The sequence below is a fragment of the Leptodactylus fuscus genome, chromosome 9 (genome assembly GCF_031893055.1).
Source record: "Leptodactylus fuscus isolate aLepFus1 chromosome 9, aLepFus1.hap2, whole genome shotgun sequence".
Classification (NCBI taxonomy): Eukaryota; Metazoa; Chordata; class Amphibia; order Anura; family Leptodactylidae; genus Leptodactylus; species Leptodactylus fuscus.
Genome location: NC_134273.1, coordinates 82,822,088 through 82,834,549, shown reverse-complemented (window position 1 = coordinate 82,834,549; position 12,462 = coordinate 82,822,088). Strand labels below are relative to the sequence as shown.

Below are 12,462 nucleotides of genomic sequence, written 5' to 3'. Positions count from 1 at the left end.
CCACCCTTCTGTCTTCACCATGTCCATCCTGACTATGACATAGACCTAGAAGCCCAGACGTGAACCACAGTATGGAGCTGAATATCGTATACTGGACTGCCAAGCCATTGACCTATCCACTTATCTCTTTGGCACACTATTTTGCAGTATTACTTCGTTACTACATGGCATTGAAATTTAGCATTTCTCTGATAAAGCAAAAAATACTGAGCCGAGGGTTCTGCACAGACTTTGGTCTACTCTGCTGACAATCTTGAAGGCTCACACGTGACTCTGTGACATCTCGACAAGATCACAAGTGAGGTTCAGCAGCAGTATAGAGTTGATAGAACATAGGAGAGGACATAACCAAGGCATTGGATGTCAGTGGGGATATACATTGGGTTAGCCTTTCATCTTGGCAGCTGAGTGTCATATAGCTCTCATCACAATGGTTGCGGGTGGCCTCGTCTCTATTTTCAGGCTGCCCCACAGTCATTTAGCATCTCTCAGCCTTCACATCTCCAACGTGCCGAGAACAAACAGCAAGTAGTATTATTTTATCAAACGCGCTGAGCTCTGCTGCGCCGATCCATCTCATTCTGGAACACTAAGCGCCTCCAATAATGGCTTCTGTATCATCCACACATGATCATAGCTCCATTCCTACAGCCTGAGGGCACACGTCTCCATCTATCTGCAACATCAAGATAAGCACCGCTGTATTGTGTTTTTTATCTCATACGGCAAATGTGACTTTCTGTTTTGCTTGTGATCAAGTATTCATCTACTGGTGGATTGTGTAACTTCTGTAGAACAATGGAGCTGGCGGTTCTCTAGATGTTAGAAATTGTCTTTGGACGAATGTCTGTTTTGTTGGTATCTGGAAAAGTTGGACAACAACCAGCGTGGCTCCCATTGTAGCAGCAAGAATGGCCATCATGTTACAATGAAGGGAAATTGTCAAGTCAGTGTTGCCCGTGGGCCATCAGTGGTCCTCTGTAGCAAGAGCAACTCTTTGCTTTGGCCAATTGAGTTGGGTTGAATTGGGGGAACTTTCCCTCCTTTATTATTAAAGGGTTTTCCCACTAATGCCTAAATCCACGGACCACAGGAACCTCCAGCAATTTTGAGGTTAGCAGAGGTGGCCACCACCAGAGATCAATGTTCTGGATGTCCTATGGGAATGAATGTAGTGGTGCTTGTGGGACACTTGTAAGCCCACATTCTTGGGATCTCTAAGGGTTCCAGCAATCAGATCCCCAGCAATACGGCACTTACACGATAGGGGATCTCCAGCGACGTTCCATATCAGGGCCCAGACTCACCGGGAGAAAGTTATAGAGAAAGGAGGCCACGGACAAGTGGCGGGAAACGAGCGGGAAAAGTTTATGACAGGTAATCCAAAGAGCTCTAGTGAAATGAATAGGTCCTAAAAGAGGGGGAAGCAGGTGGACGGACCCACAAGAATGCGTTAGGATGGATAGGATCTAGCCAGAGCTTTTCTATCTCCACTTACTTAGTATAGGCCCGGGCCAAAGCCCAAAACGGAATACAGTGTAAGTGGGCGGCCCCAATATTAGTGGAGCAAATGTAGGCCCACCAGACCCCCTCCACCCTACCAGCTAGCATAACAGAGAGAGGAACGCGTTGTCGTTGACCATTCCAAATAAAATGAAAGATGATCTTTTGGAGGGAGCGAAGTTTGGCTCGAGGAACAGCCACCGAAAGGGTTTCAAAGAAATAAAGAAGCTTAAAGAGAAGCGTCGTTTTAGTGGCAGTAATCCGCCCTTTCATGGAAATATGAAGGTGATGTCATTTATAGGGGAGCCCGAAGGTCACGAAACAGCCGAGGGTAGCTGACGGAATATAGGGTGGCATATATCGTAAAGGCACAAATGTAGATTAGGAGAATCACCCATGGTCATATCACCCCTCCTCTCTCAGTAGACCTAATCTAAACATGTATGTGACAGGGGACACCTCGGCTGCTGTCGAAAGTGTATGACCACCAGGGATGGTTGGGCGTTGAGTTTGGGAAGTATATGTGATGAGCCCAACATTTGCAGATGGTATAAAGCAATTTCTTCAATTACCATGACAACTGACAGCCAGATAGCATGGTCCAGGCAGCCAAGCAGATGAATGAATTGGCCTCACTTTAGGCAGGATCACAGCTGCCTCGGCGCTGCATTTCCCGCGGGGTGTGAGAGATAAGCACACGACGTTCCTCCTCTTTCCTCTTTACCCAGGCAAGGTTTGCTGTGAGTCAGCCTGGAAAATTCAGATTCTTTAACTCCATATGGTCACAGCGCCATACACGGGGTTAATTATCAGACGGGGTTTCGATAGACATAAGATGGAGAATGTCATGGAGGCAAGAATGGGCACGGTATAGAGGAGGGAGTGGAAAGAGTTAAAAATCATCTGCCAATGGCAGCGAAAGAAGAACTGAGTTAACCTGTGTGCAGACACTGCAGATTTTTCACATTAGCTCATCCCTTAGGATAAGTCTATATAGTATTTGTAACCATCTGGATAGAAACGTCTGTAAACCTTATTATACAATATTGTTCGCTTAATGTAAACTTTTTGCCTTACAATCTTCTATAAACTGTCTATATTGTATATGTATGAATGATAGATATTAGGAGTCACAGGTAAGGACAGCGAGCAGTACTATCTGAGCCAACATCATTACCTGGGAGTAGACATAGAATTATCTGTCACTATAACATGGAAGACAGTACAACCTACACAGTTTATAGAGACAGGGAGGCAGTACTATCTGTGCCTATATGATTTACAGAAAGAGACATGGAAGCAGTACTATCTGTGCCTACATCATTTACAGAAAGAGACGTGGACGCAGTACTAGTACTATCTGTGCCTACATCATTTACAGAAAGAGACGTGAACACAGTACTATCTGTGCCTACATCATTTACAGAAAGAGACGTGGACACAGTACTATCTGTGCCTACATCATTTACAGAAAGAGACATGGAAGCAGTACTACCTGTGCCTACATCATTAACAGAAAGAGACATGGAAGCAGCACTATCTGTGCCTATATCATTTACAGAAAGAGACATGGAAGCAGTACTTTCTGTGCCTACATTATTTACAGATAGAGACATGGAAGCAGTACTATCTGTGCCTATATCATTTACAGAAAGAGACATGGAAGCAGTACTACCTGTGCCTACATAATTATCAGAAAGAGACATGGAAGCAGTATTATCTGTGCCTACATAATTAACAGAAAGAGACATGGAAGCAGTACTATCTGTGCCTATATCATTTACAGAAAGAGACATGGAAGCAGTACTATCTGTGCCTACATCATTTTTTTTTTTTTTTTTCAATTCAAACGTTTATTGGTTTTCGAAAATTTTAAAAGAACACAACAGAGAGAAATATTGAACCAGTAGCATATGAAATTGCGCATGTGCGCAAAGACAGATAAGTAAAACTAGACAAATAGCAAACAGGAGAGTATATCACTATGTACCATAAAGAACGTGCGGAATTATTGTATAGCAACACTATCAAGCAAAGATGGGAATGTCATGCATCAGGTAAAAAGCGCAACGAAGAAGCTACCGAAGTAGCAAGATGAAGTGAGAGAAATGAATAGGAAGCGTAAAGAAAAGCAGAGTAGAAACAGTAAGAGAACAAGTAAGAAGGTAGAAAAGAGGGACAAGAAGAAGGGGATGATGGAGGGAAAGAGTTATGGGAGAGACCAGGTCTAATGTTTATGCAGGAGCCAGGGTGTCCACGTTTTCACATATCGTTCATGAGACCTATTGGACCAGGCCATAAGTTCTTCGAAGTGGGAAATCTGATTCACTTTTTCAACCCAAAGGGAAAACGGAGGGGCAGAGGGATTCATCCAGTACAAAGGGATTAATGACTTGGCAGCAGCAAGCAGGTGAGTAACCAATCTGTTGGATTCAGGCTTATAATCACCAGACGGTAGGAACAGGAACAGAGTCTCAGGGGTAAGCTGGAAGTAGGGATAACTGACTGCGCGAACCACATCAGTCACTTGAAGCCAGAAGTTCTGTAGCACCGGACATGACCACCAAATGTGTAGGTAAGTACCAGCGGCTGAGTGACATCTCCAGCATTGATCCGAGGAATATAGTCCCTTACTGTGCAGCCAGGTGGGAGTCCTGTACCAGCGTGTGACCAATTTATAATTATTCTCCTGCAACCGTATACAGGGGGAAAAGCCATGCGACCTGGATAAAATCAGCTCTACTTCGTCATCAGATAACGAAATCTGGAGTTCAGTTTCCCAGTCAGTCACATATTTCGGCCGGCAGGGTTGGCGTGGATCAACAAAGTGTGCAAAATAATGTGAAATTTTCCGCAACATACGTGTCTTGGACAGGAGCAGCTTCTCAAATTCCGTTAGGTCGCATCTGAGCGAGTGTTTGCGAAGAAGTTTATCAAATATTGCAGTCATGTGTTGCTTGTGAAGAAAAGTAAAAGACTTGTCCGGGACCAGGGAGCACACATCGTCTGCCGACATCAGACCTGTTGAAGTTGTAACATCTTTAAGGAGTGTACCGCGAAAGTTAGACCAAAAATCCATGAAAACTCCCGGGGAAACATCTGTCAAGTGGGTAGTAAGGTGAAGCGGTAGCAACGGGGAGGGCTGCGGGAGAAGATCGTCCAAAAGGCCAGACCATGAACGAACCGAATCAAACAGCAATGGGCAGGAGGACACTGTCGGCGTCCGGAAAGAGCGTGGGAACCAAAGAGCTGCTTCCAGCGGGGTCTGCATAGCATCTTGAAGGAGGGCAGCAGGCAACAGAGAATTGAGTGGGAAAGCCAGTTCCGACCACCAGGACAAGCGTATAGCAGTGTGATATTTCTGAGCATCTAGCAGGCCAATTCCACCTTGAGCTTTCCTTTTAGTCAATTGCTGCCAGGAGATTCTCGGAGTTTTATTGCGCCAAATAAATCTCGTAAATAGACTCCTGAGAGAAGCAAAGAATGTAGTAGGGAGAGAGATGGGCAGCATGGCCATTCGATAAAGAATCTTAGGGAACAGGTAAGTTTTTAGAAGGTTCTTCCTCCCAAACCACGACAGGGGAAGGCTGTCATATTCTGTTAGTAAACGTTTCAGCTCGGCAAGCAGAGGGGGAAAATTCACGTTGTATAAAGCATCCAAATGAGGCGTCAGATATATGCCCAAATACTTCAGCGGCTTGGTTGACCATTGAAAAGGTGTCGCGCCCTTTAAGGCGGTAACAGTCGCAGGAGGGAGAGACACATTCAGGATCTCAGATTTCGAGAAGTTTGCTTTAAAGCCAGACAGGTCCCCATATGCAGTCATGAGATTTATAAGAGCCGGAAGGCCTTCTGTCGGATTCGATAGCACGAACAGAATATCATCCGCATACGCCGTCGATTGCAGCAGCATGCCTTTAGAGTGAACGCCCTGCACTACACTATCCTGTCTAGCCGCCTGTAGCAGGGACTCCAATGCTAAGACAAAAAGGGTCGGAGACAGGGGGCAACCCTGACGGGTACCATTTGATATGGGAAAGTAGTCAGAGAGCACCCCATTTATTTTCAATTTGGCCGTGGGACGGTCATATAGGGTCAGTATTGCTGTGATAAACTGATCCGGCAGTGCAAAACGCCGTAGGGCCTCTACCAGAAATGTCCATGACACCCTATCAAAGGCCTTTTCGGCGTCTACGCCTAATAAGACCAAAGGGATTTTACGGGTACGGGCCAGATGAATCAATGGTAGCAATTTTGCCGTATTATGCCTCCCCTCCCTGCCCAAGACAAAACCAGATTGCTCTTCATGGACCAGCTGCGGCACAAACGGCTGTAAGCGCTTGGCCAAAATTTTCGCCCAAATTTTAACATCTAAGTTGAGGAGGGAGATGGGGCGGTAGTTACTGCATTGGGTATGATCCCTTCCCTCTTTTGGAATAAGTACTATGTGGGCTTCTAACGACTGACGAGGGAGAGATCCGCCAGTCAACAATGAGTTGCAAAGAAGAGTAAGTTGCGGCAGAAGAGACTTAGACAGCTTGGTATAGTAATATAAAGGGAGTCCATCCGGACCAGGGCTCTTACCCGTCGGCATGCTGCGCAATACGTCTTCCACTTCTTCCCGAGATACCGGGACCAGTAGAGAGTGCTCAGAGTCTTTCTGTAGTGAGGGCAAGGACAGGTCATCTAGGAATTTCCTGATAGCCAGAAGTTTGTCTGGGGTAGTGTCCGAGTCAAAACCAAGATTGTACAACTCCGAGAAAAAGGCAACAAACTTAGAGGAGATAGCGTCCGTAGAGGTGTGCACTGATCCAGAAGCATCCTGGATACTTGATATGAAGGATTTAGCCTGTTCTTTCTTAATGAGTCGGGACATCAGTCTTCCCCCCTTGTCGCCGTGGGCATATATTAGTTTTCGAAAATGCATGTGTTGCTTAACAGCTCTCTGATTCAATACATCCAACAGCTTATTCCGTAACATCGTGAGTTCAGCCAACTGTGCGACAAGTAATGATTTCTTGTGAGTCCGTTCTAATACAGAGATACGAGAAAGCAGTTCATCTATCTCTTTCTGCCTTTGCCTCTTTACCTTGGATGCGAGAGCTATTAGGACACCCCTCATATAGGCCTTATGAGTTTCCCACACAATGGGAAAGCTTACATCAGGAGTCGAATTTGTTGAGAAAAAGGTATCCAGGTGGCCCAGTAAAAAGTTAACATTCTCCTCAGAGCTCAGCAGCGTCTCATTTAAGCGCCAGGTCCAACAAGTGCCTACATCATTTACAGAAAGAGACATGGAAGCAGTACTATCTGTGCCTACATCATTTACAGAAAGAGACGTGGACACAGTACTAGTACTATCTGTGCCTATATCATTTACAGATAGAGACATGGAAGCAGTACTATCTGTGCCTATATCATTTACAGAAAGAGACGTGGAAGCAGTACTATCTGTGCCTACATCATTAACAGAAAGAGACATGGAAGCAGCACTATCTGTGCCTATATCATTTACAGAAAGAGACATGGAAGCAGTACTTTCTGTGCCTACATTATTTACAGATAGAGACATGGAAGCAGTACTATCTGTGCCTATATCATTTACAGAAAGAGACATGGAAGCAGTACTACCTGTGCCTACATAATTATCAGAAAGAGACATGGAAGCAGTATTATCTGTGCCTACATCATTAACAGAAAGAGACATGGAAGCAGTACTATCTGTGCCTATATCATTTACAGAAAGAGACGTGGAAGCAGTACTATCTGTGCCTACATCATTAACAGAAAGAGACATGGAAGCAGCACTATCTGTGCCTATATCATTTACAGAAAGAGACATGGAAGCAGTACTTTCTGTGCCTACATTATTTACAGATAGAGACATGGAAGCAGTACTATCTGTGCCTATATCATTTACAGAAAGAGACATGGAAGCAGTACTACCTGTGCCTACATAATTATCAGAAAGAGACATGGAAGCAGTATTATCTGTGCCTACATCATTAACAGAAAGAGACATAGAAGCAGTACTATCTGTGCCTATATCATTTACAGAAAGAGACATGGAAGCAGTACTATCTGTGCCTACATCATTTACAGAAAGAGACATGGAAGCAGTACTATCTGTGCCTACATCATTTACAGAAAGAGACGTGGACACAGTACTAGTACTATCTGTGCCTATATCATTTACAGATAGAGACATGGAAGCAGTACTATCTGTGCCTATATCATTTACAGAAAGAGACGTGGAAGCAGTACTATCTGTGCCTACATCATTAACAGAAAGAGACATGGAAGCAGCACTATCTGTGCCTATATCCTTTACAGAGAGTGGCAGGGAGTCAGTACTGTCTGTTCCCGCATCATGAGGACACTGTACTATCTACACTTACATCCTTTAAAGGAGAGACAGGGATGTGGTACTGTCTGTACCTACATCATTTATATAGAAAGACAGGAAGGCAGTACTATCTGTACTTAGTGTATACCATTTGCAGAGAGAGCCAGAGAATCAATACTGTCACTACTTATATAATTTACAGAGAGAGGCAGTGAGGCAGTACTATCTGCATCATGAGGACACTGGACTATCTGCTCTTTCATCCATACAAAGAGAGACAGGGAGATAGTAATATCTGTGCCACATCATTTATATAGAGAGACAGGAAGGCAGTACTTTGTATACTTTCCTTCTTTATAGGGAGCAGCAGGGAAGCAGAATCGTCTGTTACTACATCATTTATGAAGAGAGACAGAGAAGCAGTACTATCTGTGCTTACATCTTTACTATAAATAATAAGTGGACATCACTATTCTGCTACATCACTCAGATCTTCATTCAGATGAGACACAAATATTAAAGGAACACTCCGCTGTAAATGAATACTCTGTGTTATGCCTAGTGTTGGATCTGATAGGGGGAGCGTGACCAGTGGGACTTCGTGAGTCATGCTCCGCCCCTCAGGCCCTGTACTAGGTATAACACAGTGTGTCAGTTTTCTCTGGACTGTTCCTTTAAAATGAAATGTTTTTTCTCAGAATACACTGCAGACATTGTTCCCGTTCCCAGCAGTAAATAAGTGTGTATTTTTACCTGTGCGATGGGGCGTCCATTACAAACCTTCATCTTATTGTCTGCAGTTGACAGGCATCGTAGAGAACACTGGCAGAGAATAGAAAGCGTCACCAGACGTGACATCTCGCTGAAGACTCATCATTTACTTGTCACCCTCCTCCTTGTGATATTCTCAGCATGTATTCACAATGCATGCCCCTTCTGTTTATTGCCTCCCCTTGAGTGGCAACAAACTTTTGTCTTAAAAAAAAAAAGGAAGAGGAAACTATAGAGAAAATCGTGGGCGCCCGGTGCTCAGGGACGACTGGCACAACAGACGCCATAGAAGTTTATGATATCTCTATGTCTTACAGGAATCTGGAGCAAACCCTGTCGATCCACGCGGATGAGGGAAAAGAGAGCCGACTTTGTGACGGGGTACCTGGGGGGACGAGTGGTGGTGGCAGGAGGTCTAGGTGAGTCTGGGGTCGCGTCATGCTATATCCTCTTCATGTTTGTTATCTGTCATCTGTTTACCTTCCCACTTACCCAGTTTGCGGAGCATATGTAAACCTTGCCCACGTTACACCCAGAATACCACCCTGACTACTAGAAATACCATTTAAAGGGATATTCCTATTATTTCACGTTACCCCTATCAATAGGATAATGTGTGGATCTAACCGGAGTAACTCTTAAAGAGGCCCTGCCCTGCTCCTCGCTTTCTTTAATAGCCACGCCTTCGCTAATTCCGTCACAGTTGAAACTTTTTTTTCTAGCCCCCACCGTTCCTGAGCAATCACTGGTGTTACTCTTTGTGCCTGGCATGCTAACTAAACTTCCTAATGTCAAGTGGGTGGAGTTCGCCAGGACCTCTCTGATGTGTGTTATCCTGATGGAGACTCATCCTGATACAGGCTGATGAACCGTTCTCAAAAATGATCTACAAAGGGTTTGGGTCTTAAAGAGGACTTGTCATCACCTCCGCCAACTCAAGCTCTTTTCATCCTCTAATAGCCGCCCCTCCACTGATTCCAGCACAGTTGTAATTTTTCCTCTAGCCCCCACCATTCTGGAGCAATCTGTGCTGTTAATTTTGTTGCAAATATGCAAACAAGACTAATGTCAAGTGGGTGGAGTCAAGCGGAAGTAGACAAGTAATCTGTGACACTGCCGCATCTGATTGAGGTTGTATCACGCCCCTGTGACATTAGAGAGTCTAGTCTATATTATTATATACGTAAATGTGACGGCAACTTACATCAAATGAAATCTATAGAACGTGTTCCAATTTTGGACAATTAGCGGACATAATCGTTTGCCAGTTTCTGGTGGCATTGTCCACATGCCGGGACGTATTCGGTTCCTGTGAGCTCCGTGCCTGTGGACATTATTATATTTATTGTGACTTTTTTATGTTATTGTATTATTGAAGTTTCTGCCGGCGCTGCGAGTCTTATAATAAGTCATTGCGGTCCGGTGGAGCTGCCGTGCCAGCGCTGCCATCCTACAGTCCTCTGCACTAAAGACTTAATGAATACTTGTCACAGATAAAAATAACAGCGGATGAGACTCAACTTCCACCATTATCTCTTCATTCATCTTAAGATGTTTCCTTTTATAACTGAGCGGCGGCTTCTTGTGGTGCCGACTCATTTCGGCTCTGTGACTATACTTATCTACAGCAAGAAACACAGGCCTCATTTATCAGAGTCATTGACCCTATGGCCTATAGCAACCAATCAGAACTCAGCTTTCATATCTTAACCTGCTCTGGAAATATGAAAGCTGCGCTGCCATTGGTTACTGTGGACAGCAAAGAAATTTTCACTCCTAGATCAGTTTGATAAAGGAGGTCCTGTATCTTTAAATGTCTATTGATCGGACATGTCACCGTGTCTGAAAGCTGCGACATTGAGGATCTGATGCCAAGGGGTGCAAATGGAAGATTATTGTAGATATTCTCCACAGACTGGCACCAAATTAGCAGGATTTCTGGGCCATCAAGTGGAGGATCAATGAAATTTAGCAGAATACAATTGCACCGAGGACTGTTCAATTTTTATATTTTTTGTGGACCATAAAGGGGTGGGGCGTATGCAAATAGGAAATTTTGCAGACATTCCCTAAACGATGGGGTAGGGCATAGAATATTCTGTGGATGGGGATGTAGATGTGCCACGATATGATCTGCAGGACACTCTTTTTGTGACCCCCTAATTGGGGCTTTTGGTTTACTGCTAATGCAATATGTAGTTACCTTAAAGTTGTGATGGCGAACCTATGGCATGGGTACAAGAGGTGGCACTCAGAGCCTTCTCTTTTGGCAACCATCCGTGGAACAGAATATACTGTGTGGGGGCCACCGTGGAGCTGATTGTACTGTGTGGGGCCACTGTGAAGCAGATTATACTGTGTGGGGGTCACTGTGGAGCTGATTGTACTGTGTGGGGGGCCAGTGTGGAGCAGATTATACTGTGTGGGGCCACTGTGAAGCAGATTATACTGTGTGGGGGTCACTGTAGAGCAGATTGGACTGTGTGTGGGTCACTGTGCAGCAGATTATACTGTGTGGGGCCACTGTGAAGCAGATTATACTGTGTGGGGGCCACTGTGGAGCAGATTGGACTGTGTGTGGGTCACTGTGGAGCAGATTGTACTGTGTGGGGGTCACTGTGCAGCAGATTATACTGTGTGGGGGCCACTGTGCAGCAGATTATACTGTGTGGAGGCCACTGTGCAGCAGATTATACTGTGTGGAGGCCACTGTGGAGCAGATTGGACTGTGTGTGGGTCACTGTGGAGCAGATTATACTGTGTGGGGCCACTGTGAAGCAGATTATACTGTGTGGGGGTCACTGTAGAGCAGATTGGACTGTGTGTGGGTCACTGTGCAGCAGATTATACTGTGTGGGGCCACTGTGAAGCAGATTATACTGTGTGGGGGCCACTGTGGAGCAGATTGTACTGTGTGGGGCCACTGTGAAGCAGATTATACTGTGTGTGGGTCACTGTGGAGCAGATTGGACTGTGTGTGGGTCACTGTGGAGCAGATTGTACTGTGTGGGGGTCACTGTGCAGCAGATTATACTGTGTGGGGGCCACTGTGCAGCAGATTATACTGTGTGGAGGCCACTGTGCAGCAGATTATACTGTGTGGAGGCCACTGTGCAGCAGATTATACTGTGTGGAGGCCACTGTGGAGCAGATTGAACTGTGTGGGGGTCACAGTGGAGCTCTATAAAGCCCCATTCGTATGAACATATTTTGCAGGTCTGTAATTGTGTGCAATTGTGGATCCGCACATTATTAAGGTTAAATTGCCAAGTAGGCACTTTGTGATAAATTAGTGGGTTGTGGGTCGCAGTTTGGGCACTCGGTCTCTAAAAGGTTCGCCATCACTGCCTTCAAGGGTTTGCACCTTTTTTTTTTTTTTCGTTCCAGTGCATGAAAAATTAAAGAGAGCAAATTATTACTAAAAAAAGAAAAAAAAAATTACCGTTTTTTGTATACAACTCCTCTACAAACCTGTGTCTCCATGGTTACAGACTACAAACACACCTTCCCATACAGTCCTGTCTTAGTCCATGTCCTCGTTTGCTAACCTAGAGCCAGTAGAAGAGAAGGCAGATGGAAGACCGTGAGGATATAACTAAACATTGTGGTTTTATACCAATTTGTTGAGGTTTTTGCTGCGGTTTTTACAGGTGAAACACATTTGATTTACACATTTCACACAACTGCATTGAAAAATGTGAGCAGCTTTTTTAGATGCATTTTTTAATGCAGTTTTAACCGCACGCCGACCATAATCCCTTATTGCAGGATCAGACTACACAAAATTAATTTGTAGTCTGTAATCATGGAGACGGATGAGCCTCCATAGAAGCTGCGTACAA

General features: G+C 44.7%; 1 protein-coding gene across 1 annotated transcript in view; it reads left to right on the top strand.

The window, feature by feature from the left end:
• Positions 1–12,462, top strand: part of KLHDC8B (kelch domain containing 8B) — a 71,234-nt gene that overhangs the window by 51,542 nt on the left and 7,230 nt on the right. The window contains exon 5 of the mRNA XM_075286780.1: positions 8,938–9,039. Within this exon, the coding sequence (XP_075142881.1) occupies positions 8,938–9,039 (102 nt within the window). The remainder of the gene's footprint in view (positions 1–8,937; positions 9,040–12,462) is intronic.